Source organism: Corvus hawaiiensis, chromosome 20 (assembly GCF_020740725.1).
Source record: "Corvus hawaiiensis isolate bCorHaw1 chromosome 20, bCorHaw1.pri.cur, whole genome shotgun sequence".
NCBI lineage: Eukaryota > Metazoa > Chordata > Aves > Passeriformes > Corvidae > Corvus > Corvus hawaiiensis.
Window position 1 is genome coordinate 264,306 of NC_063232.1, and position 26,976 is coordinate 291,281.

At 46.3% G+C, this 26,976-nt stretch overlaps 1 protein-coding gene across 5 annotated transcripts; it reads right to left on the reverse strand.

Moving 5' to 3' along the window:
* Positions 1–2,020: 2,020 nt before the first annotated feature.
* On the reverse strand, positions 2,021–23,303 carry WSCD1 (WSC domain containing 1). Of its 5 annotated transcripts, XM_048324629.1 has the most exons (10): positions 22,596–23,297; positions 16,196–16,408; positions 15,716–16,072; positions 12,414–12,528; positions 11,760–11,944; positions 9,004–9,125; positions 6,805–6,970; positions 5,231–5,395; positions 4,352–4,552; positions 2,021–3,338 (listed from the first exon to the last, which is right to left on the reverse strand). In XM_048324629.1, the coding sequence occupies exons 2-10, from the start codon at positions 16,218–16,220 to the stop codon at positions 2,986–2,988; spliced, it is 1,689 nt and encodes a 562-aa protein (XP_048180586.1). In that variant the 5' UTR covers positions 16,221–16,408; positions 22,596–23,297; the 3' UTR covers positions 2,021–2,985. The 5 variants fall into 5 exon arrangements, with proteins under 5 accessions (XP_048180586.1, XP_048180584.1, XP_048180583.1 ...); XM_048324627.1 differs by having other exon boundaries at positions 15,716–16,408; positions 22,933–23,301; XM_048324626.1 differs by having other exon boundaries at positions 15,716–16,408; positions 22,596–23,301.
* Positions 23,304–26,976: the final 3,673 nt, after the last annotated feature.

The following is a 26,976-nucleotide window of genomic DNA, read 5'->3' on the forward strand; positions in this document are numbered from 1 at the left end:
TGACTGAAGATAAATAGGTGCTGTGCAGAAAGAGCTGAGAGAAAGATGTGTTTGCTGGTCTGAGTATGCAGAAGGCTAAAAAATGCAACATTGTGGTTCAAAGAGGGAGAGCTGATTTACAGCCCATTGTAACTGTACATCAGGAAATTTGTTAGACTAATTAAACACTAATATAAAAGGGAGATTCAAAGGGATGGCTTCCTTAAAGATTGCTCTCAACCACCCAAGGTCAAAAGCAAAGTGTAAGTAATGCAGTTGAGAAGTCAGATCTTTCTGATTTGAATAATTGTCACAATTGACAAAAGCAGTGACTCAACTTTTTTTATTTGAACATCTCATTATATTGCAGGCCATTGGAAGACACATGAGGTTCCAGAGAGGTGTCATGTAAGGTGTCATGCTGATAATCCATCCTTTAATTAATTCATGGAGGTTAATATTGCTGTAGTAGTATAGTAGCTTGGTCTTAGCAGCGAGTAATGGGTTTTAAAAGAAATGGGTTTAATGGAAGATTCATAAAGCAGTGCAGAAAGACAGAACTGCTGGTGATGACATTCATGCTTTTTTAGGATTGCTTTAAAGGCTTTATTTTGAAGTTGGTTTCTAGGAAGAAAAACCATTTTCTCTCCTTTTATGTCCTCTCTTCTGGTATGGTTTACCTGCTTTTTAGCTGCAGTTCAACAGAATCTGGATTCCACCTTGTATAGTGTGACTGTTGTTCACTTTAAAAATCTCAAGTGTTAAACTCTTCCTTTTCAAATGTAGCATTTCTGTTTTGTTCCGGTTGCCTGCTTATGACTCATGACTTCCTGAGGAAAACTGGAAGCTTGAGGGAATTGCATGCATATTTATTCAATTTCTAATATTTTGAATACAAAAATAAGAAGGCAAGTCTACATGGAGTGAACATCAGCATGGCTTTCAGTGGCATGATAGCTCCTTTTTTATTTATTTATTTTTTAACTGAGACATTCTGGTTAATTAAAGCTAAATGCGATAAGCACAGAGATGGTTAAGAGGAAAACCTGCCTTGCAGGGAAATTGGGTGAAGTGCCACAGGATATTTGCCCCTGCAAGATGGAGCTTGAGAGAGGATGTGATCAATACCTGTGAACACATCTCAAGGTAAAGGCGAAGAGCTACTTCAGCTAAAAGACAACACGGACCAAAAAAGATGTGGCAGGGAAGGACAGTGTGAGCTATGCTCTGTTCAGGCTGTTGGTCTGGAGAGGTTTCCTGACCAGTAGAGGAAAACATTCTGCACCCTTTTCTCTAGGAGAGAAAGGGGTAAAAATACTGCAGGTTTTTTTAAGGCAGAAGTCAGCTTGTTTTGGTGGGTGACTTACATGTGGTGGTGCAGGCTCTGGTGGGGATTGTGTGGAATGGCCCATGAAGTCCTTCACTATTCCTACGATCCTAAAAGAACCCCAGCAGAACACATGCAAGTGACACGTTCTTGTGTCTGTACACACAGATGTATAAAGTATACAGTGTGTACACATATTTTGTACAAAAGGTATAAAAATAAAGAGGCAGCCCCTGTACCTCAGCTATTAAGAAATGGTTAGCTACAATTTCTTTTCTTTTTAAATGAGCTGATTTTTGGCATTACAGAGCTAATGCATATTCATAATTTTTGCCAGCTCTAATTTTAGCCACCTAGAGTCTTCATTACAGGACATATGCATAATTAAATTGCCTTCTTGAGAGTTTACAACCTGTCCTTGCTCATCATTTACAGGTTTGAAATGATCAAAATATTTTTTAAATGATCCTGTAATGCTATACAAAGCTGGAAAGGCTATATAATAAAATGTCATTCTCATAATCTTCATGTTTTGTGGTGGGCCCAAATCCTGGTTTGTGGTCTCAGGCAACAAGCCCCATACCAGCCAGGTGGCACAGAGATGAGCCATGTGTGGAGTGTAAACAGGGAGAGACTCAGGTTGAAGTGTACTCAACCTGTATGACCTGCATGTTTTTTAAAGCACCAATGATACACAGCCAGAGCAAGTTCAGCTCCCTTTATATAAACTTGTTTTATTAAAATTAGTATTTTCACTCAAATTTTTAAGAAATCCTTTATTTCCCATGAACAGAAGCATCTCGCAGCAGGGCAGCCCCTTTGGCCGCAGGGTTTAACCACCTCCAAGCTGGCCAGTGGCCCAGGATCATGGGCCAGCTGCCCTGCCAGCCCCGTGTGCCCCTGTTCCCTCCCCACTACACAAGGGCCCCGTGCAGGGTCAAACAAACCTTGGGGAACTGCAGGAGTTAGAAATCAAACCTGCATGGCTGCTGGAGGTGGGTCCAGAGGGCAGCCCTAAGGAGCCATGGTTTTTCAGGTTGGACTGTCTTGGAGTTCCTGCAGGGATGAGGTAGGAGGTGGGATCCTACCTCTGCTGGGGCTGGAAGGGCTGGGGTTCATCCCCTTTGCCCCTGTTCTCCAGGTGGTCCAGGCTGATGTCAGTACGGGCTGGCTGTGGCCGTTTCTAGAACCAGGAGCACTGACTGTGGTGACATTCGTCCCTGGTGTCCCCCTAGACCCACCGTGATTCTCCAGGTGAAGAGATGGAGGTGCAAAAACCTGTGTCAAGCCCCTAGCACAGGTGGCACTCCCTTCTCTGCCACTCCTCTGGGGTCTCCTCCATGCCCCTGGAGCCAGGTTTGGGGCTGATAAAACCCAGGGATTCCCAACTGGCCCTGCTTAATGTCTGTATTCTCCTACAGGTCCCCAGCTGTGTGCCTCATTGTGGGGGATGCTGCGGCCACCCCCTTCTCCCAAGAGTGGAGAGAATTTGCACTGCTCAGCAGCCTCCACAAGTATCTTTGCCATAACTGCTAGAGAGGTCTGGTCTTCTTTTTTTTCCTTTTTTTTTTTTTGCTTTTCTTGTTTGTTTGTTTGTGGGGTTTTTTGTTTGTTTGGGTTTTTTGTTTTTTTAAGAAAAAAAACTTCATTTTGAACCACAGCAGCGTGATACCAGCCTATCATCTTGGCACATACTCTCTGGGCAGCCCTGAGAAGTTTCTTCCCCTTAGGGCTTCATCCACTGTCAGGATGTATCTGTTGATAAGATCTTTCATTTCCTGGGTAAATGGCTCAAAATTCTTTTGCTTAGCACCAGACCGCTTGAAATTCCCGTCCCTGTTGTTCTCCACACAGAGCAGCCGATCCTCTGTCACTGTCACGTTCAGAAACTCCACCATCTCCTTCAGCTTGGGGATGAGGCTCTGCTTCAGGTCCTCGTAGTGGACAATGAGCAGGCGCTTCCCATACTTCAGCCACTCCAGGACGTGGGAGGCCCACCAGGAGGCATAGCTGTTCACAAAGTCGGGCCACTCTGGATGACCAGGAAGCCAGGAAAATGAGACACTGTTAGCCATGCTGCATGTCAGCAATTTTCCTTTGCCTCAGGCATTAATGATACCTTGATCTCTATTTGCTGTCTACAATAATTTAATTTCCTGAAGTCAAGACAGACCTAGTGAAAGCTTTTGGGCTGGACAAAGAGCATTTGTGGCTGAAATGTAACAATTTGCAGTTTGCACTATAGGAAAGCCACTCCCAGCAAACTTTTTTCTGGGGGGCTATTTTGTCAGTTTTTGATGAATAGGTCTTGAGTTGTGACTGATGAAAGGTGATACATGAACTTGGGAAAGAAATGTGTAGTGACACAGGATACTTCCTCCCCAACCCTCTCCCAAGCCACAGCTGTAATGCCTAAAATACGTACAAGGAGAAATGGAAGCCAAATGGCTTTTCTGCTGCAGTCTGAATGCAGCAGTGTACCCAACGGGGAAATTGCAGTCACCAGCCAGCTTGCCAGTCAAACATGTGAAGTGTGGCAAGCAGGTTCTGAAGTCTTGTCGTGTGTTCAGGGGACACTGAATCTCAAGCCCACTTATTGCTATTATCCTTATTTTTCTGCAGTGCAGTAGCACCTGTGCAGTGCTGTAAAATTTCCTTCATGAAGTGTCATGCTCCATTGGATCCTCCAAATCTTAAATTATATTTCTCATGGCTATTACATGCTGCAGGGGCAAATTTTCTTCACCTCAGTCTGGCAAATGGGCTGTGCACAGGAGCACTGCACATGGACGTGTTTTCTATGCCCAGCATTGCAGTGGCAGAGACGCTCCCGTGTGCCTGTGGCATTGGTTCTGTGCTCACCCTCCTCTGGGGGTGGGCATATGGCAAGACCACAACCGCTCCCACAGTGCAGGTGTCAGAGGTTTTGGGACTGATCCCTACTGCAGTGGGACTCAAGTCCCACTGAATTTGTTTGTGGTGCTCACTCAGGTCCTAGCATGTCCCCCCTTCCCAGCATACTGAGGAGATGGGTTGAATGCTTACCTTTGCTTTTCCAGTTGCGGTCAGTGGCATAGCCCAGGTGCCCGGCGTATTTTCTGTTGAACTCTGCCATCAGTGATTTGTACGGGTTCCTTATCAACAGGATGGCCGAGTCGAACATTTCAATCTCTGTCTTGCCACTTTCATGTGTTTTCACACAGATGGTCCTTCTACTTCTCCAGTGGTCTTTTTCTCCTTTAAAACCTGTTTTACAAGACAGGATTATTGACTTTTTTGCCAGACTATGTGTCTGTGCCTTTTCCCACTAAATCATTCCCTACAGTGGTGTAGGGCTGGTGGGACAGTACCAGTCAGCTAAACCCATGGCTGGAGCCCCAGCCACCAAGCTGGGCACGCACTGGCAGCCAGGCTATCCCTCTGCTGGAGAAGGCATCCTCAGCCCCACACTGCAGTGAGGCAGCTTTTCACAGGGCCAATGCTTGGTACCTGCTGCATCTCTGCCCACTCAGGATACTGTCCTCCCAGAGTAATTAGGAACATTTGAAAATTTAACCTACTTGTTTACTGAAGGGTCTCACCCGCAGCATTTAGGTAACTGGTCTTTTGGAGCAGCCTGTCAGATGGGAGCTGCACATGTACGTGTGCACAGGGCACCAGTGCGGGCAATGTGCACATCTGCAAATGGAGAGCCTGGCTGTTGTCTGTGAGGGCAGCTGCCTGTCAGGAGCAGCGTGCTACTGGAGCTGTCCCTGCTGCCATCTGCACTGCGGGAGGCTGCTTGGTCCAGGTGTGTGTTTGAATTGTACCAAACGTGCTGACAGCGACAGACATTGCTGGCTCAGGCAGAAGGCCGACAGAGCAGTAAGTAAAGCTCTGTGCTTTGGAAGGGCTGCACGTGTCCCATCTCTTGGGCCCCGGTACCTTTGTTGTAGAGGGCTCCATCAAAGTAATAACTTCCTGTGTAGTATCCCGTGGCATGCTCTATCAGATGGCGTGCCCACGTATTCCCAGCCCCAGGAAAGCTTGACAAAGCAACAAACACTTTGGATTTGGTGCTTAAGAATTTCCTGTCTGTGCAGCGGGTGTCTGTGAGTAGAGAAGATATTTCATTGTTAGCACTGTGGCTTTTTAATAATTCCACTGACAGCTCTTGATTACAGAGTTTATTGCTTCCTCCTTCTCTCTTTTACAAATATAGGGTATCAATTTGGTCTGGTTGTGAGTCAGCTACTTCCTAAAATTCATTCAGCTGTATGAGGCCAGAGATTATCCTCAGAGAGATTTCTGCTGGTTTTGTGTTAGGCGATGCTTTTTTGATAAAGCTGCAACAAACCATTTTACTTGCCAGCAAGTTGTCTTAAAAGCCTCTCAAAGCCTGTTTGTTACCAGCTATTTGCCTGTCAAGGTTGGGTCTTCAATGGAACTCTAAATGTGCCACTACACCGGGAAATTGGGAGTTTTTTAACACAGGAAAAAAACCCTCCTAATGAAATCAGCTGTCTTTAGTTTAACATCTGCACTGCCATTTCTCTCTGAAGGCCCAGGCAGTGGCGAGCCCTCCAAACGTGGAGTCAGACACCTGGTTTCATACATGCTTCTGTAAATCCTCACCTTGCTTCTTAGCATGCCATTGAAAGCAAGGATAGGATAAGAACTAATCTTGACCCTATGTGATGATTCATCAAGAAGCCAGGAAATAAATTGTCAATTACTCTCTTCATTCTTCAGAGCAAGCTCTAGATGAAGCCATGGCTAGAAAGTGCCCGCACAGCCCAGAGAAAGCACTGGTCTCCACAGACCTGGGAAGTACTAGCAATTTCATGGAAACAAGCATTCTTCTTGCAAGTTCTTCTTTCGTGCTGTGGTCTGCAGTCTACCTCTGAACTGGGAGATGGAGGAAAAAAAGAAAAGGGTGTTGGGGGATAAAAAAAAGCCCATCACCAATCCAGGAAAGCACTTAATTTGTTAATTTTAAGGTTGTGAGAAGTTTCATTGAACTCAGTGTAAACCACTGCATGGAAAAAGTTGCTAGAACCACCTAAATGGTTTTCTAGACTGGAGCCTTACTCTCTGCCTTTTTTTCTGGCCTTCAACATGTATGCAGATGAATATTTTAGAGGAAGATGAGTAAAGCAGACTTAGGGTCTGCAGATCTGCCTCAGTGGCTTCCTAACATGAGGGCTACGTGGTGGAGAAATGCCTTCCCAGGCTCTCCCTCAACTCTCTCCATCTGCAGAATAATGATGTTTTTTCTGTGTTGGAGGGAGACAATGCTGAGCAATGAGAGAATGGAAAGATGCATCTTCATGTGCATGATTGCAAGGGGGGAATTTAGAGAGAGACTGTTTCCTAAATTCCTGCCCGTACGGTGATACCCACTACTGTGGCTCAGACTGCTGCCAACGAGATCCCTTTTACCCGCTGCAGAAGGGGCACAGGGGCTGTTTCCAGCAGTGGTGGCCCTGGCCCTGGCACAGCGAGGCTGGAGCTTGTACCTTGCACAGGTGTCTGATAGACCAGGCAGTAGTTCCCCTCGGCAGTGCTGCTGGCATTGCGGGTCCCGCTGCAGCGCAGCCCGTCCGCGCTGTCGCGCACTGGGAAGCGCCCGGTGGGGTATCCACAGTAGCATTCCTGCCCTCGGATCATTGCCAATGGAAACTCCTGCAAAAGAGAGAAAACGGATCAGTGTGTAAATGCCATGGCATCAACAGCCTTCAGGGAATGCTGCTGCCATGCAAAGAAAATAAATCTCCACAAGGCCACTGTCAAGATCACAGCACTGTTTGATATGTCATTCTAAAGCTCGTGCTGCTTTACTGTTACTGTCCTCATATTTGTGTTACCTTGCTTCTACATAGGAGACTTCCTAAGGTATGCAATCATGAGGAAGTTAGTGTTGTTTGCAAGGAATTCCTAAGGAAAATTCTTGTCTGTAAGACGTGTTTTCTAATGGACTTGATGCAGAGTAATTCAGGTTTTGGTGTACCAATCTCACCCAGGAAGGGTAACAGGCTGCAAAGCTGTGTAGTGGTGGGGCAGTGAAGCCCAGCTGCTGGGTTAATAGTGGTAAGAACTAAAACAAATGTGAGGGAAATGTGCTGAATATTTGCCGAAGAAATTAGCAATTGCTTACTGGCCCAAAAATTCAGGTTTTCTTCTGTTTACCAGAGACTTGGGTTGCCTCAGTGCCCTGTGGGCTCTCTTGGTGGCACGAGTCTGTGTGGGCGGGCAGAAGGCTGAAGGAAGTTCAGGGAGCATTTGAGTGCAGAACGTTCAAGTCCATCTATTTTATATCAACACTTTTTGCCTTTTAAAAATCTTTTGGAGTCTGGGAGCATGTGACAGGACTGCTGAGCAGCTTATCTCTTGCTCTTTCCCATGCATTCATCCTCTGATAAGGAGTCAAATGCAACACGTGTGCTGTGTGTGCCCAACAGCCAACATTTACTTAGCGAATGAGATATGACATTGTCAAAAACTATTTACAGATTTGATCCAAAGGCAAAACAGTTCTGGGTTTGCCTGCAAACACAAATTTTTCCTTTACAATGAAGCAGTGTTTCTCAGTTTGAGAAATTAGTAAGCATCCCTGCCCTCAAACACAGCCTAGAATAAAAATGCTCCTTGTGCCTCAAGCCAAGTGGCCCCTGCAAGTGATGGACTGTTCTGGAAGGCTGGAGGTTCTGTGAGGCAACAAAACAACTGCTCCTCTGTACTCCTGCATCTGCAGAAGGTGGTCGGTGCAGTGGTGCTCTGCAGCCCCTCAGCACTCGGTGCAGGGTGCCGGTGGTGCAGTGCCTGGCCTCAGGGCAGGCAGCGTGGGCAGGCTGACCCTCCTCTGCACAACCTTCCCGCATCTTGGGCAGCATATGAGTGGGGAAGGAGAGAAAACTGGAGTGGGCTTTGCATGAGGAATCTCAAAATTTTCTCAATATCCAATCTAAACCTCCCGTGGTGACTCTTGAGGGCACTTCCTTATGCCCTGGTGCTTATTCCTTGGGAGAGGAGATTGCGCTGAGGCCATGGGTCCTGGTCAAAGCACTGTAATCAGCCAGCTAATAGTTGTAATCAATTTTGTGATGCTGCAAAAAGTAATTGAACGTTGAGTTGAGTGCATGAAACTGAATGGGGCTGCAGGCAAAATCTGACCACACAGTGAACCCTGTGTAGCAAAACCAGCCCCATCAGAGTGGGGAGGAAGGCAAGGGAACCAACAGCCACTAAAGCAGAGGGTGCCCTGCCCATGCCCTGTGCATGGCTCCCTGAGTGGAGCCAGCTCCCTTGGAGGGCACTAGAGTCACGTTTCGGATGCTGCCAGTCCACATCCACCCTCCGGCAGCATGTCTCCCCATGAGCTGCAGCCACCGCCCCCGGGGTCAGATATGGCTCGGGGCTTGATTGGAATGTTACATGGAAACGGTATTGATTTCCTCATGGTTGATACTCATCACTTAGAACAACTTGCCTGTGTATCATGTCTAGTGGCACCGCTCTGATGAGTTTCCCTCCCGCCATCCCCACTCCAGCAGCTGGACCAGATGCATCAGTGGGTATTTACTCTGATGAGTTTTGTCCTTTAGAAACTCATTTACAAATTCAAAGCTCTAAGGCACTAATCTCTCCCCATCCCTTAATAGATTAGAATTTAAAATAACAAAAAAGAAGAAAGGATGTGAAACAAGAACTGTTCTTACTTTCTTGGAGCAAAATTCAGAGCACATCTCCACCGTCAAATTGGGCTGTATCAAAGAGGCTGGAAAGGTGTCTGTTAAATTTTCTGGAGCTCTAAAACATCCTCGATAGATAACATTCCTCCCTGCGGGGAGATGAAATAGGTTTCTCTTAAGAAAATGATGTCCATAGTATCCTGCCTCTCTCACAAAGAACAATATTAGGCTCAGAAGGCAAAAATAATAAAATAAATTTTATATTACAAAGGCTGCAGAAATAAGAGAAACTATGATATACACTAGAAAAATGTGTTGCAAATCCTGTGGTATTGAAAGGAGCACATGCCTTTAGCTTTGTACAAACCATAAAAAGCAGGGCTGCAGCACCGACTTTGAGTTAAATTCCACCAGTGGAGGGCATTGCTATTGTTTGCAGGTTCCAGTTTCCTCTGAAGACCTGCTTTCCCCTAAACGAGTTAAAAGCCCTGATAAAAATCTACAAAGCTTCTGCACCAGAAAAGGAAAGGAATGTAAATGACTCCTGAAAACCCCCTCACCAGACCAACCTTCCTCTTCAGCTGCCCCTCTGCTCCCACAACTTTTCAGGCCAAGGGAGATTGCTGCAGCCTTTCAGACCCTAAACCAGGCTTTTGTCAGCTGCTAAGGCAGATCAGCTTCCATGGTGTCTTCAGCACTAGCCTCTGATTTCACCTGCTTGTGCAGAAACACCACAGAGTGTGGCAGTATTGCAGTTGCTCCCTTGAACGCTATTGCCAGAACTGATGTGGGACGCGAGTTGAATGACAGGAGAGATGTGGTGTAGTTACGAAGAAAAAAAATTGGTTCTGCATGAATTTCCTCGCAGAAAAGCCCAGGCTCTCTAGCAAGAGCCAAGAGCAATCTGAGGAGAAGCCGCTTAAATTTTGTTTTTGTAACTATTCAAACCATTTACTAGAAGCAGAGCTGGATCTCAGGGATCACTCACGTGATGTAAAAATAAAATAACCCCAACCAAGCTGAAAGGAACAGGAGTCTACCTAGGACCAGGTCCCTTTGCGCACAGCACCAAAGAATAAAACAACAGGAGTGTTTGGACTTCTCAGAATGTTCTTGAAAGTTCTACTAAATCTCGCACTGACATTTAACTCCTGAAACAAAATGTTTACAAACATGTTTAGAGTTTTCTTAGCGGTCAGGAAGAAAGCTTGACCTGCCTACACCAGCATCGGGAGGGAGCAGGATTCATGGAGAACCCATGGATTACTCTGCAGACGGCTGGGTTTTTGTGGTCTGCCTGCTTTCTTTCACTGAAGGACACCCTGAGGCAAGCGGGACTCTGTGCCACAGCCACCCCTGGCTGCCACAGCTGCGTGCTCTGCGCCTCGGGATTTGGGGCACGAGTCGGGGTGTCTGGGGAACCACGGTGGGAAGAGGGAGGTGAGGGATGGAGAGGGGAGACAGCAAGCCCTGTCTGGGAAGGTTTAAATGGAGATGTCACTGAATCTGCTCCGTGTAAGGAGAAGACTTACGCGAGGTCTGTGCTCTATAGTATGCAGCATAAATCATGGCGGCCTTTACAGTCTCAGAGTTACCTTCTAACATACTTGTTCATTGTGATTAATACTTCTGTTGGCCCCTCAAATGGCTTGTGTCAGGGGGATTCTTCAAACAGACAAATATCAGGTATTACTAAGGGCAAAATAATTACAACTCTAGCTTCAGGCTAGACTAATTTGAGGAGTAATTCATTAATACTTAAAAAAAAAAATTAAATGCTGTCTTTTCCTGAGGAATATGTATTTTATGCTGGAGGTTGAAACAGTGATGCATGTCCTGGGAAACCTGCCAACGTGCCTGTCAGCCTGACAGTGGCAATTTAGGTCTATGTACCTTTGATATATAATTTATATGTAGCTGGTTAGATTATTGTACAAACCTTGACTTGTCTTTAAGAAGAAATGAAGTACCATCAATACTGGCACAACCTAAGGTCTTGGTGCTTCTTCTCAGCAAATAACATCCACGAGGTCTTGTGAGCTTGCCAATTGCAAAGAGTGATCAGATGTTTAGATCTGTTATGTGCTTTGTGTTTGCCTAAAGGTTTATCCATTGTGTTCCCCATGGCAGCTAACTGAATGATGAGTAGAGTTTCATCTAAAGATGAAACAAAAATCCCAACTGCCACTGGAACAGAACTCCTTGGAAAAGCACAACTCTGGTCTCGTTTCTCTCAGGAAAGGGATTAAGGTGGCTCTCTCTCTGGCCTCTACTTATCCTCTGCAGTCACAGATCACTCACGTTGTCTCGGGTCATCTGAGCATAGGGTGGCCTTGATCTGAGTGATTTTCTGCCCTCCTGTTATAGGGCACCTCTTCCAAGGCTATTTCTTAAACACACATGGGTTTGTACGCCTGCAGTGGATACCAAAGGGAGTGGTTTTTTTCAGCTGAAATTCTGCTTCTGTTGCAGTCCCTCTGCACTGTGTTGAATTTCCTCCCTGGTGACACAAACCTCCTCTGTGGCAGCCCAAGGCGGCATGCCAGGCACATCTCCCCGCTCCGAGGTGGTGAGCAGCACTGCTATTTTGGGGAGGAGCCAGGGACCAGACCAGCAGCAAATGGACATTGTGCCCTGCAGGCACCTTTGTCCTTTGCTGCTTCAAACTCTGGTGACAAATGGAGTGAGACAAGCAGCAGGGACAGCCCCTGTGCTCAGCCTGGCCGTGACATCTCTCCCTTGTGGGGTGAGCAGCTTCCCCTGTCCGGTCCCTGCCCACTTACGTCGCCTCGCTCCTGCCCGCAGCTCTTCCACCCTGTAGACCGAGAGCCGGTTCACCCCTCCGCACACAGAGCCCTTCTCCCCCTTGCACTCGCTGTTGCACTCCTCGGGCTTCGAGGCAGCAGCTGGGAGTGTGTTCCCACAGTAGCACTCTGCTCCGTACGCCAGGCCCGCATAGCTGTAAGCCCTGCAAAGAGAAGTACCAGTCATGTCATAGAGGTGCCTGTCTGCTCCCCAGTTTGTACCTGGGGAAGGTGGGAACCTGTCCCCAGCTTCTGCTGCCTTGCTCTGGAGCAGAGTCTGTCCTGGGGACAGCGTGGCCTCCTCAGCAGGGGCAGCCACCTCAACAAGATTTGGGCTAGAGACCAATACCTATCAAAAGATAAATATCTTATGAAAACTATTTAACCAAACACTAATTTTTGTCAAGGTCAATAGAAAATATATTGTAAGTAGCCATGCTGCCATAGAGAATAGGCAGCAGTGCAGCAGTCTGCTTCAAGCAGGGTAGCAGAGCTACGCGGTGCCTGAAGGTGAGATAATCACTGTTTTCATAGATGCTCTATGTTTAACATAGGAATGCTTTTCCCTTTTCAAATTCAGTTCCACTTGTTATCAGAAAAGAGAAAATTTGCAGTGAAAAAATACCAACTCACCTCTCAGCACAAGCTTCCTGACAGTGAGCTACTGTCATTTTTCTTAAGTCATAAAAGACAGCTCCCTTCAGTGTCCTCTCCCTCGAATCATGAGTGAAGCAGCCCATGTAGGTGCCTGTGTGCATGCAAGACCAGGGTTAGGCAATGCATATGGGATGGAAGGGAAAAACCCATCCCAGTTATGGGTTATCCAGTGCAAGCAGCGCTGTGTTTGGTCAAGTCCCAACCTGTCTGGGGTCCCACACACTCTGCAGACCTCTCCACTGGTACTGAACCTTGGTAAGGGTATTGAAGGGGTCGGCACGACTGCCCCATGGAAATGGGCAAAAAGGAAATGAGACTTTCCCAGGTTCCTTTCAGCAGACCTGCCTTTGCATACCCAGAGTCTGTGACCCACCCAGGACCACGGCTCCTGCATGCAGCTGCTGTCTGCTCGACTCCCTCCTTTGCATGATAAAACAAGGCCCTTCTCTAAAGTAAAGGAGAATGTAGCCTTCAAAATGCTAAAAACTTCCAGAAATCCTGTTGGATTTCTCCCAAGTGTTCTTTAAAATCTCTAGCTGATAATGAGATGGTGCAAGAGAAATATTAAGAAAATCAATTTTCTTTGGATATAGAGAGTTATATTAAAGCTGTAATGGAAAGATAAATTCACTCTTAACTAGGCAGCACAATGTAGCTATCGTACTGAGCTATCTCCTCTCTGGTGCAAAGGAATCTCTTCAAATATGTCTTGCTTTACTTAGCATAGAAAAGATAAATGTTTCTCTTAGACTGCATTCAGTGCTCAGCCTAATTTTTGTTGTCATGAACAAAATACTGTAAAAATCCAGCCCATTATTTAATATACAATTGGAAGGATGATGTGGAATCCCACTATTATACAGCAATTGTGTCTATAAGTACATTTTATTATTAAAATATGAAGGAAAAAAGGAAATTTGATTTTAGAAATAGCAACACTGAGATGATAACACAGGGAAATTAAATAATGTGAGCTGTGGACAGGAAAAAAATATATGGTGAAAAATGAAACTAAAAAGCATTATGTTAAATAATCCACGAGAAAAAGGAAGTTTGAGTTACTCCATGAGGGATTTTGGAGCCAGGAATAATACATTTAAATATTACAAACAGAACAGTAGATCAAAGACCTGCACACAGTAAATTGCCAACGTGCAATTGGAAAATTCACAAGCTGTGAATACACACCCCCAGCACACCATTAACAAGGTGGGAGTCACGCACCTGCAACAAAGATGCTCCACATTTTACTGGAGACTTTTGATTGGGATACTGTGACTCAAACCTGTAGCAGCAGAGAACTGAGGATGTGGGGCCAAAGAGCCTGACTGGGGGTCCTGGGCAGGCCAGCCAACGTCTGCCCTCCTCCCTGTGTCCCTTCCAAGCCACCGCCAGTCTGGCAGCAATTTCTCATTCACATCCTCCCATGAATGAGGTACAGAGAGATTCCACGGCCTCAGAGTAGCATGTCATGTCACGTCAGCGATGCAGTCCCTGTCACCTCTGCATCCCATTCAATGGCAGAACCAGGCCAGGGGAAACTGGAAAACTCCATTTGCTGGGAGAAATCTTAATAGAAAACTCTCATTGTTGTACTAAGAGTATTTGCCAGTGTCCCTGTCAGGAAAAGTGTGGTCCCTACCCTGAGGCACTTACAATGTCAACAGGTGAGATAGCCTGACCTGGAGAAAAAAAGGACTTGGATTTTCTCACCCAAGGCCACATGATCCTGGATGGAGACAGAGCAAGGCAAAGTGAGCTGGGAGGTTCACAACAGGCTGGGGCCAATGCCATCGTTTTTGGCTTGGGTCAAGGGTCTGCCTGGGGAAGCCTTTGAAGGGCCGGCCAGCAGCCCCCGGGCAAGCAGGGGCAGAGCTGCACCGCCTCAGAGCCATGGCCTTATTAGGATGACACCCATGAGGAGTGCACAAGCCCAGCCTCCATGGTCAGGCAATGCTACTCTACTAAGCAGGAACCACGGGGCATCACTGAAGCTTTATTAAGCATTATAAGCACAGAGGAGTTCATTAGGTCTCGGAAGGGATCCATAATGAAATAACAAGCCTCTAAGTTTACTAGAAGTGAATTGGAGAAGATAACTTGCTCTATGTAAGTAGTTAAGTTTTAATTAATTACCTTCAAAGGCATTGCAGTGCTTGTTAACTATATTGTTATTAATAACGTCACTTCATATTCAATCAGATATTCAAACGATGCATATTTGAATCTACAGTTCAATATGGTGAGATGCACAAATAAATAGTCCTTCTGGCCCCTCTCATCAGTAGTTAGAACCTAAGCAAGTCCCTGGCTGAGCAGCTCTCAGTCTCTCCTCTGCCACCAAAACCTGCCACCAACAGGGTGTTCTGAAGCAGCTCCAGTCTGGTGCTTCAGGTAACTGCAGCAGTTCAGTTTGCCTGACTCACGCTGTATGACTCATCTCCCACCACTATCGCCTTCTCATTCCCATTCCTGACAATTGCTTCAGTAAGTATCATGATGTGGCACCCATTTTGTGCGATTTTGTGCCCTTTTGTTTGGACAAATTTATTCAACAAACTAAAAAGCAGTTCCAAAATGTGGTGTCTAGTCATCCAGATCCCATTCCTGTTTTATTATCAGTGAAACACCTCCAAGAACAACTAGTTCTTCTAAAAGGCACTGATGTGCTGTGCCCATGCAGCAGCAGGAATTCTCCTTGTGTTTCCTTGGCCTGTTGCACGTTCCCAGCATGCCCACCAAACCCCAGGAGGTTGTTTCTGGCTGGGGGGTTGATGGCCCAAAGGGGCAATGCATTTGCAGAGATGCTCACAGAGGGCAGGTCAGGAACAATCAGTGTGTTTGCAATAGCATATTTTGGTATACACTAGAAAGCTTTAGCAGGAAGGAGGCACTTCTAGACTTAAGGTACTGTATGGTTTTGGATAGTTAATTTGATAAAGTTCACTTTTTTAATTTGCCCTTCTGAGAAAGAAAATTAAAGTGGTCATCTCTGCCTGCTTGAAGAGAAAATAATTTAAATTAGAGAAGCATACTTCATTTCTGGGCTTCCATTCAATCAATAAAATTACTTCTGGAGGAAGTTACAGCTCAGCATGATCAGGATGGGTAGGTTTGTACTTTGGCCTGTGCATATGCCTCAGAATTATTTTGAAAGTGGCAATGAGTGAGGAGGAAGGCAGACCTGCAGGGGCATGGGATGCTCGCCTGTGTCTGCCTGAGATCAGCAAAGTGCAATCTGCGTGTGTGCCAGAAAACGGGCAGGGGACATCCCTTACCTTTGTGTTCAGTAGTGTGCTTCATTGCTTTGAGTCCTGCTGTCTGCAGGGGCTCCTGGTCACTGGTGAACCGGTGAAACCACCTTCTCCTCAGCTGCCTGAGCTCTGAGTTACGGGACATGAGCCAGTGCGGGCTGTGCTGCTGGTCCAGGGCCGGCTCCTGCAGCGCATCCATGCCCACCAGCAGCCTGGGACCGGGGCGGGGGCTCTGCAGAGTCCTGGGGTCTACGATCCCAACCCTGGTCATCTCGTCCAGCACGGGCACGGCCTGATTAGCGGGGGTCCCACGCGAACCTTGCTGGATAACCAAGCGGGTCCGCTGCAGCAGCAAGAGGCTGCCAGCCATCAGGTAAGCTGCTGTGAGGAAGAAGAGCAGAAACTGGGTCCGACGGAGAAACTTCTGTAGCCTGAAGAAAGCTTTGGCCATGCCCTTACTGAAACTGGCCCTTCACGCTTCCCAATGGGCCCCTGAATCTTCACCTGGCCAGACACTCGTTCCTCCCATAAGTTCAGCCCATCACTTTGGTTCCTTCTCCTGCTGAAAAGCTTCTTCCCATGTGGCTACAGCAGAGACCAGCGTGGTGTGGCACTGCTGCCAGCCTCAGGCGCCTGGTTGGCCCAGGGACTCCATGGGCTCCTGGGGTGATGCCTTCATCGTGCCCTGCTGAGCTGCCAGCCAGCCAATGCTGAAACCTGAAACACCAAGGGGAGTAAGGCTGGTTCACATCCAAACTGAAAACATCTACCATCAGGGTGACTTTCCTCCACCCACCCCTTTTGGCTTTATCTGAGCATTTCTCCATCTGTTGTTTATAATTATGCATGTTAAGAACTATAATCCAATGATGAGAATGATTGATTGAGCTCAAGCGAGTTTCAGATCTTCAGACTTTTTTCTTTTATTTCTTTTAACTCTGAATGCACAAGAAATACCTTAATGATGAGGTTATTTCTCTTGGGATGTTTGGAAAAGAAGTTCTTTATTTTCTTTTGTTGGTAGCCAACATCTCCATCCTTTGTCACTGGATGAACAAGCAGCCACAGTACAGGCATCTTTTTAGGGAGGTATTACCAAATTCCTTCCTTTCAGCTGAACAGTAGCTCAGCTATAAATGCAGATCAGAAGGAAACAGTAGTGTGGGTGTGTGGGAGGAAAAAAGAAATTGCATCAACTCACAATAGATAAGGTAATAATTATTCATCTCCGTGCAGCACAAAGAAGTTGGGCTTTATGCTGGAAGGATATTTGGAGGTTCTGTGTGTGTTGCTTTAACAGAAACCAGAAATCCTGCTATATCTTTTTTAGTGGATTTATATTGCCAACTATCGCTGTGGGGATGTGTGCGGAGAAAAACTAGTAAATGTTTGAAAAAATTTCATCTCAAGTTCAGCAGATCTCTCTTGACTGCTGCTGAGCTTTGCAGCTTTAGTTGTGCTGATGTGTACCACGATGGGATTGTCTGGGCAAGAAAAGCTCCTTTGTGCTCTAGGGAACCTTTAACCTCCCGTGGCAAATAAAAGCTGGCATCTCCCCATAAGTTCCTGTTTTCCCAGTCTATCCGTTCTCTGTGGAGCCAGGCAAGTGTTGAGAAAAGATGCAGTGTTTTCCAGAAAAGAAAATATTATGGCTTTTGCTTAGCTTGCAGTTGAGGCACACTCCTGAAATACGCAGTCCTGGCAACAAACATCTGTTCACTGTATTTCTTGTTTCAGTAGTTGATCGAAAGTTTTGTGGATGTTCGCTTATGCCACTTTATTAAATAAATGTTACCAATTAAGTTTCCACCCATTCCCTTTTTCATTTGGTTGTGCAAATTCTTTCTGTCTTAAATAGCAACCAAACTAAAGATCTAAAGCTTCCAGGACAAAAATAAATTAAGGCTCAGTTAAATCTGAGCCCGAATTCCTGATTTAGGTACTTTTGTTAAGTGGGTTTTTTTTAAAGTACATGTATGCTGATTTTAATTGTAGAGGACTGAGTAATATCCAAAAATATTCAATGTGGTGATTGCTACTCTTTCTTCAAGGGCTGGTGAGCACGAGCAGGTGCGAAGCACTGCCAGGCTGTAGCATCTTCAGTGAATTCTGACTGCACTCTCTACAGTAGAAGTTACACACCTCCCTTCGGATCAGCTCCAAAGCCAAAGAAAATGCATTGATTTACACCAGCTAAAGAGCTGACCCTTAGAGTTAAATTATTGAAAATCTCTGATCAATGTTGTGAGTGCTCAAGAATTGCAGTAAAAGGGTCAGAAGTATCAAGACAAATGAATGGAAAATTAGCCATAATTAGATCCTGCAGGTTGTTACTGCACTAATTCATCTGAAGAAATACTGTCTATGAGCATAGGTGGGATTTGATTCACTAGTTGTTTCTGCCATGGGGCAACTGTAAACTTGAGCTGTTCCCAGTGGAGGCTGTCTGATCTGAAAGCAAGTGGTGTGCATGTATCAGCCACTGGAGATTCAGACTGGGATTCTCCTGCTCCGTGCTGTACTTCCAGGTCGGGCTGGGTCAGCAGGGCAGGTGCCCACGTGCCTTGGCTTCCGGGCACACCACACTGCTCGAGGTGGCCCCACGCAGTGAAACACTGCTGCGAACCCTCAGTGGTGAGATGGCAATGGCTGCAGTCACACAGGAGTTCAAAAGGTTTAGGATTTTTTTTCCCCCCTACCAGCACAATAAGGCTAGATATATTGATCGGATTTGCAGTCATTTCTGCCCAGCTGCAACTCAGGGTTTCACAGCTCTTTTGGTTTATTCACCAAGGGAGAGGTGCTTCAAGCCCAAGTTCTCAGACGCGTCTCAGTCGCTGGTGCTGGAGAGGCCATGCTGGGGCAGCCGGAGCTTTCTGGCTCATCAAGCAGTGCCAACAGCTTGGCTGGAGAAGGGCATCAAGACCATGTAGCAGAGGTCAGGCATGTTTTGCTTGAAACTGCATCACTGGCCCAATTTAGTCCCTTTTAATGCCTCCTGTGTTCTTGGTCAGTTGATTTGGGTAGAGTTTCTCCATGTTTGCAGTGATGTAAAGTGGAACAGCTGGAGGCTGCATTATCGCCAGGATGAGAGGATGTGCCACTTGCCTGGGCAGCACGTGGCAATGTCTCCTGGAGCCAAGGGAGACTAGTCTGGCCAATGCCTGCCTAAACAGCACCTGGGTAGGGCATAAATGTTCTGCCTCCACATGAGCAGGATGGAAAACTTGCTGTGCATCAGCAGAACTGCAGAAAACACCCAGGGTATCGGACCTAATTTAACTGTGCAGCAGGCTCTGCATCCAAGCATCAAGAAATGTTTGGCATTGCTCCTATTGCTCTGCCAAGTTTGTTTATTTATTTGTTTATTTATTTAGTAAGGAGAAGATGCTTCTGAGTCTCAAAGGGGTAACTTTGCCCTTGCCCAGTGGTTGAAAGTTTAAATGGTACAAGGCAATTTTGCTGCATTCAACATGATGTGTACAAGTTACCTCCAGATGCACTCGCCCTTAGAGCAGTTGCCATGACAGTACATTGTAGTAAAACCCAATGAAATAAATAAGCAGACTCTCCGCCCACAACAACTGCTGCAAATGTGCAACTCAAAAATTAAATGTTGCTTTTCAGTGGGGAAATAGCAAAGTGCTGCTGACATAAAAACTGTCATTTGATTTTTCCATAAACTGCATATTGCCATATCATCAAAGTATGCCTAAAAGAGTTGAAGTGCATCACTTCTGATGATGATATTTAAAAGGAAAGACTAAGGAGGAAAGAACTAGTATCTGGTAATAGAAAATGCGTCATTTGTCTTTTTCATGCACGTTTCACCTAAAATGAATAAAGTGAAGTGGAAGAAAACAAGTCTTCTATCCCGGTTTACCAGTTCTCACAGCCAAAGGGGGATTAGGACCATATTAATTTGGAGTTGTTAGTAAAATATAAAATTATAATTGAAAGGACAATGATGGATAATTGATGATGATGATGATGGATAATTGATGATGATGATGATGGATAAATGATGGAGGAGAACTGTTAAATGCCAGAGGAAACCTCTAGGTGAAGAGAGCAATGAAGGGGTTAACACTGCACTGAAAAAACGGCAGTAGTTAGCACTGGCAAGTATCGGCTTTGGGCATGGTGAGTGGAAGCACAGATCTACAAAGCGCTGGGACTTCAGCAGGGAAAGGATCCCTTGTCACCAAAAAAGTTGCTGTAAGGAAAAGCAGGTCAGTATCTTGCTTCCAAAATGAACTTGCAAAGTGTGACAGAGGATGTTACATTAGGCAGCTGCATTAATGTATTTGTAAAGAGAAATAAAAGCAATATGGTTCTACTCCCTAGCTGAAGGAGCATTTACAGGATTTTTAAGGGAAGACTGAATATTTTCAGTGATACCATGATGCTGGTAAAGGCTGAAGACACTGAGAAACAGCCCCAGACTTGCAGGTGAAGAGTTGCCTAACTGAGGACTGTCCCTTAATATGTGCTCAGTGCAGAAGCTCAGGTCAATGCTGCACTGAGAGCTGCAGGTCATCAAGAGTTGGTCCTTGTCTAAAGAGCAGCAGGATTTTGCAAATTCAGAGCTCTTGGCAAGGAAGCAAGATGATGTTTTCCATTGTAAACTGAAGGGAATTGGACTCATGATTACTATTTTTAGAAAAATCCATCCCTCTTCCATGCCTTTCCTTTCTTTTGTCAGCTTTCTTTGAGAACAAACGCAGTCAGGCCTGAGCTGAAGGATTCTGGCTTGCAGCCTTTTCCTTGGATACACAGTGCCATTTTCTCATGGCGTTTTGGAAAGTCGAGACAAATATCATATTGTGTGAATGCACATAGGAAGTAAAACTCTTAAGAAGCTGCAAATTTGGTGTTGGGACCCTGTCAAGTATTTGCAGTTCCCTTTATTCCAATAGCTAAAATCATTCTGAGAAACTTCAAGCATTTCTTACAACTTACAAAGTTTTCCTTGCTAGAGGATGTGTCTGTGCTGACCCCACATGTCTCCCTGTCAGGTCTGCCAACAAGTTGGAAATTAGGTAGAGGCACCCAAATTTCTCCATGTGCTGTGGTGACAAGCATTGCAGCTTGAGAGGACTTTCCAGTGAGTTTACCACTGCTTGCTACACGTGGGCTTGCTACAAGATGTAATCAGATTGCAAAGTTATCTTTGATGGTGTGATTGTGTTAAAACCTTTAAATAACACTGAACTGTGATAAATAAAAAAAAATCTTTATGCGGAGTTAGCAGAACGACAGAGAAAAACTTTATAGTCCATAAACTGGTCAAATCAAGTTGAAAATAACCTAAATTAAAAATATATATTATACTCTGTGTATTCAATACAGGAGGCATTTTACAGTGACAGACAGTTCAGCTTTGGAGGGGAAAGGCAATGTCACAGAGCAGAGCTGCAGCCTGAGGTGGAGAGTCAGCACTAACTTGCAGGAATTCTGTCCCAGTGGCTCTTTCACCAGATATTAAACTTGTTAAGACCAATTTTTTAGCATAGACAGGTATAAATCCAGACAATAATGTTGTTGGTGAGCCTGAGGTGAGGGAGGCAGAGGAGTCTGCGGGTGGCAGGTGGTCCAGCAAGACTTGTTGTGAGAGTGCTGACTTGGAAAGTGCTCAGGGACAGCTTGAGCAGAGATCACACCATGGTATTGCTCCATTAATCCCACACTTTTTACCTAGCTCAAGTCATAATGCAGTAATCAGCAGGACTGACTCCATGCCAGTGTGGAAAAGATGCATGCAGACATATGCATACTCACATTTCAGGTGCACATGTGCATACACATACGTGTGTGTGCCTTCTGTACTCAGAGGGATACGTGCTCCAGAGGGAACACACAGTCTGCTGTCACCATTCTCTGATAAACTGAAAGCTTACAGCAAACTGGTACTGAATCTCAAATGTATTTTACTAACAATAAAACATTCATGCATGATGTACGTCCTTAGATATTAAGAGTTCAAGCACCCAGCAAATGATGCTCTATCTGCAGTTTCCAAAAGCCCCTATATGGTCTGTGGCTGGAGTTTTGAACAAGAATGTTGTAACAAATGTACCATGTATTTATGTTTGCCTTAGCCCACAGGAACTACAGATGAGATCTTTCCTTGTGTGCAAGGAAATCTACTGAAATTAAAATAACACACAGCTCTGTAATTGAATCATAGGTGTTTTAAAAGTGTCTTTTATAAACCCTTCAATATGTGAATTCCTGCAACATTCACCTACTAAACGTTGTTAGCCTATTTGTTCAGCACAGTGATGCTCCAGAAACTGTTTGGAGAAGCTGAGCATTCCAGCCTGCCTCACCATGCTGTGACACAAACACACTTGCAGTATCCATTGCTGAGTTTTCAAGTATAATGTTCCGTGGATGCTTGGGGAAGAGCATCTCGAGAGCAACCTGCAGTCTTTGTAAATAATGCTGCTAAGCCCTTTACTTAGATGCTGTGGATGAATTTAGTAAAACAGTCATTGAGACTGAAATGAATGCTGATACCTCAGCCTCTGCAAAAAGTTGTCCGGTTATTGCTCGTGCCCAGGCCAGCTGGCGCAGGGCTCGCAGAGGCAGATACTGAACGGTGTAAGAAAAAGAGGAAAAACCTCACCTTTCTTTTGTAGCTGAGGAACCCCTGTTGTAGCCAGGCAAAGTCCTGTACAATCCAGTGAAATATTACAAAAGGCCGTAATGCATATCTGAAAAGCTGATAAATCCTGCTCCCTCTGCCCTTCCCTACTAATCCTTCTCCCGCTCCCGCTCCCAGCGCGCAGAGCCGTAAATCCTGCGCGCACCCCGCGGTGCCGTGCGGGGCTGCGGCGCTCCGCTCCCTCCCGCTGCCCCCGCCAGGAGCTCCCCCAGCCCCGCTCCGCGCCCCGCTCACCGCTGCCGCCGTGTCCCTCGCGGGTCCCTGCGGCTGCCCGGGGTCCCTGCGGCTGCCCGGGGTCCCTGCGGCTGCCCGGGGTCCCTGCGGCTCAGCGGGCCGGGGCGCCGGGGTCCTGCGCCCTGCGGGAGCCGGCGGGAGGGAGCCGCTCCATGGCCTCCTGCGCCAACAGGCAGGGTGGAAGCAGCCTCCGCGCCGCGCTGCCAAAATCCTCAAGCACGGCCAGTGCGCTCGCGTTTCATAACGCTCCCCTGCCCGGCGAAACAGCCTCTCCTCTAAGGCTGCTTCACAGCAGAGCTCTGCAGCCTTCTGCAGCTGCCGACGTTTCCAGACCTACCCATTCCCTCTGCCTGGATGTTTGTCCAAACGCACGGATGGCTGCATCGGCAGAGAGCTGAGTGGCGGCAGCAGCAGCGAGAAGCCCTAACGCGATCAGCTGAACGGATGCTCCCTGTTTGTTTCTCGTGCCTCTTCCCACTAGGGGCAGATCCCTCCAGAGCTGCCCCTCTGGAGACCTGGACCCCTTCCCAACAGGTCGAGAGGGTCCCGGGAAAGCGAGTCCCTGACAGCCTCCCGGCACCAGCGTGGAGATTTCAGGCAGAAAAATTGTTATTCTGGGCACAGGTGGCTGGAAATAAATTATTTATGAATGTGCGAGCTGAAAGGCAGTTGCTGGTGTCCTCAGGACTGCCTGTGCTGCCACCTTCCCTGCATGTTCCAGCTCGGTTCTGCTGCTGCTTCACATGGAGATTGAGGAATTTTAAATTATTCTTAAAGCATCTGCATTTAAATGGGGGCAGGCTGCACCCCTGCCTGGGGTTTTGAAACACCCCACGGTCTACACATATTTAATGAAATCTGTGGAGATCCATCCCTTTTTGACTCCAACTCTGTGGTCAAAACAGAATGTGGTTATGGGACCCACCTTTGGTTCCTCCCTGTGCCTGAGAGTGTGGATCAGAAACATCAGACCAAGCACCTGCCTGGCTGTGGGAAAGCAGCACTCAGGGGGCTTCTTGGATGTGGGAGGAAAGAGGGAATTGGGATGCCACGTGGAGGCTGATCCTGTTTCCTCTCTGTATGCTGCACAGTGCTTCATGCTCTGACCAGTCCCATGGGCTTGAGTGATGCAGGTGTGGGGATCTCTCCATGCAGCGCACCCCAGGAGTGGGGTCTGAACCCCACAACGGGGTGCTGACGCTACTTGAATGACACTTGGCTTTCCCATCTCTACACGACTTTGGAGAAGAGGAACCTGGTTGGTCAGCTCAACATGAACGACTAAAGTGCTTTTGCTCTTAACAAATGTTCTCTGGGACCTGATGGACTGATAGGGCTGCAATCCTAGAGTGATCCTAGAGTAATTTTGATTAATGGAAAACCCTGAGGCTTAGTAGTGTAACATTCAAATTTTAAAATGCTGATGGGTGGAGGTCTATTCTAAACCCCAGGAAGTTGTGCATCTATTAGATTGCAACCCATCCAACCTTTATGTGGGCTTACGGCTTCAAGGCTGTAAAATTGTGAAATTAATTCCGTTTTACTGAAATTAAATTAATCAAATGTTAAATGCAATGACATTTTTAAATGTGCTGGGTTGGGGCCTAAATCAATAGAATTGCAGGACTGTGCCCAGGTGAAGCAGTGGCAGAAAATTCAGTCAGCATTCTCAGGGAGAAAAACTATGCTGAAAATGTACCAAACTCCTGACCACAGTGTGTGCCCCACAGTGTGTGTGTGGGCAGCACAGGTGTATGGAGGTGTGTGTGGGCAGGTATGGCCGCTCAGGACCTTTGCTGCAGGAGGGACAGCTGGCTGGGTCTGCAGCCACCTGGCACACTCAGCACCGGAGAGACCTGCTTGGTGTGAGGAGCATCCCAGGGAGATGCTGTCACTTTGACATATGAGCTGTTTGCACAGATTTGACATGAAAACAAGCACTGTTTTTTGGGGGTCTCACAGCTGCTGTGCCTCAATTTCTAAACACAGGTGAAGCCCAGACAAACTGCCAGGGTTTATAAAACAAAAGCCCCGCTGCTTTGAGCCCTCTCTAATGCCAGTTTGTTTCCAGGACTTTGTGTACAAAATACCACGTGGGGAACTGCAAGACCCACTACATCCCTGGGCAAGAGTCCTGCTGCCACAAGGTGACCTGGCTGAGGGGTTACGGGCTGCAAACAGCACTGTCAAGCCACTACCCAAGACTCAAACCAGCCCCATTTAGGGGAAATTAGCAAGAAAAGAGAAAAGGGGCAAAACTTGGGGAAAAAAGCCTGTGTGAATTATGGTCATGTTGTGAAATCAGTCAGTGATGGGAGGAGTGGTAGCTGGAGGCAATCAGTGTCTCGGTAAAACCCTGGGCACTTTCTTTCTCTGCTTGATGGTTCTGCATGGTTGTTGCACAAAATACAGCAAAGAAATTTGGAATGAGTGGCATTACTTTTAGAATCCTGTTGTGGGAACTGTTCTTGTGCTAAATGACTCAAACTTTCAGTCACTTCAGAAAATAGGCTCAATTGTAACAGAAAGGATCAGTTCAGGAAAGTGACAGGTTTTGCCAATGCGGTTTCAAGAAGAAATATCTAAAAGACTGTGTGGTTTCATAAAGGAATGTAATGTAGCAAATAGTTTTCTTGTCCTTTTCATCTAATAATCCTGAAATACTCAGGGATTAGGCATTCCATGTAATGCCTACCTACAATGTTCAGTTATTTCATGAAAGAACTGAGCAAAACAGCTGTTTAGTGACAACATCACTCTCTTTTCACAATGACTGTGTTTATAACATACATGCCATATTGGATGTAATGTAGGGAAAACTGTGAAGTCTAATATGATTGTTGGCAAACCTTCCCATGATCTCAGAGCACCCAATAAATATGCCAAGGGCCATGCACAGAACACTTGCTGAAGATTGTGCAGATCAGCAAGGGATTTTACACTCCTAAGATACCTCCCAGAGTTGGCTTTGGCTGTTGGAGTAGAGGCAGATGCTGCAGTGGCAGTGCCATGTGCTCTGCATGGGTGACGCTGCAGCACGGGGGCTTACGCTGCTGCATCTGGTTCAGGGGCTGGTGGAGGGTGGCTCAAAATGGTGGAAAGAGGTGCTGGGAGGTGCTGCCCAAATCCCATCTTTGGTATTGGCATCCTCAGCTGTCTCAAACAACGTTTAATCACAGCCTTTCCGATAAAGCTTTGAGCCAAAAGGTTTGAACCCAGCCCTCAGCATCAGGCAGCTCAGGGCATTTTGTGGACAGAGGCTGCCAGGAGTACATTTGGAACAGTGCGAGGTTGTGAAGTTTTGGGGCCAGTTCTCTTCACCAAATGGGGGGAATAAAACACCTCAGCTCTTTGTACAGCTTGGATGTAAGCTTAGATTTTTTGCCAGCTCAACTCATAGCCTAAATTAAGCACACGTTGTGCCTAATTCTCATTTAGAACAGTAATGGAGGTAACAAAACAGCTCTTGATTAGAAAAGTGTAATGATATCCTTGTGTGGAGTTAATGGAATGAAAGCTCTGGTGAAGCTCTGGACCCAGGCAGAGTTGTGGGTTTTTCAGCCTGGAAAGGTTGGGTCCCAGGGCATCTATTTTCTTCTTCCCATTGTTAGATCCCTGGGCTATAGAAAATCCTCCAAAGCACTACAGTGTATCCAATGTGTATGAGAACTGTGAATGTTAATTTAGAATTTTGTTTGCTGTTGCCTTAATTTTAGTAATATACATCAAATTATGCTTATAGTTGCGCCTACATAAACCCAGAGCTCTTCTGCTGCAGCTACTGGGCTGATTTCAGATTTTCCTCTTCTTGTTCCTCCATCCTCTGTCAGTGCAATGCCTCCATTGTTTTGCCATCGTCACTACTTCCAAAGGCCCAGCTAGCTCTGGAGGCCACTCTGGGTGGGGGGTCCTGGCTCCACACACCGTGGTGTGCCAGCTGTCCACACTGCCCAGCTGCACTCGCTGTCCTGGGAGGGCAGAGCCACGGGCTTTGCCTCCCCCGAATTCGGAGGCACTGCTGGCAACAGAGCAGGTTGCTTGGTAACTGCAGCCACATTTCAAAAATGTACCCTTTTACAGCCAGCTTCCCAAACTAATGTCTTTGAAAGGAAGAGTTGTTCTTTCAGGATCGTTTTAATTTTGTTCTTTCTTAAAAAAGGGGGGAAAAAAAAAAAAAAGAAAAGAAAAAGATCCTTTCAGCTCCAGCTTTGCTTTTCTTCTCTCCTCTCTTTCCTCGCATCTGGTCCCACAAAGGGGAGCAGTGTCACATGCCCAGGAGCGAAACCCTTTCATCCTCCTCTCCTTAGGGTTCAGCCGTTATCATTTCTGACTTTCAGGCTGAATGGAAGGAAATGTTGAGCACTTCCCATAACGTCTGCAT

Coding starts and splice junctions, on each gene's coding strand:
- WSCD1 (XM_048324627.1), bottom strand. CDS start 16,142: ATGGCCAAAGCTTTCTTCAGGCTACAGAAGTTTCTCCGTCGGACCCAG. Junction 9,126..11,759: donor GCGGGCAGGAGCGAGGCGAC/GTAAGTGGGCAG, acceptor ATCTCCCCGCAG/GGAGGAATGTTATCTATCGA. Junction 3,339..4,351: donor CCGCAACTGGAAAAGCAAAG/GTAAGCATTCAA, acceptor CTGGTCATCCAG/AGTGGCCCGACTTTGTGAAC.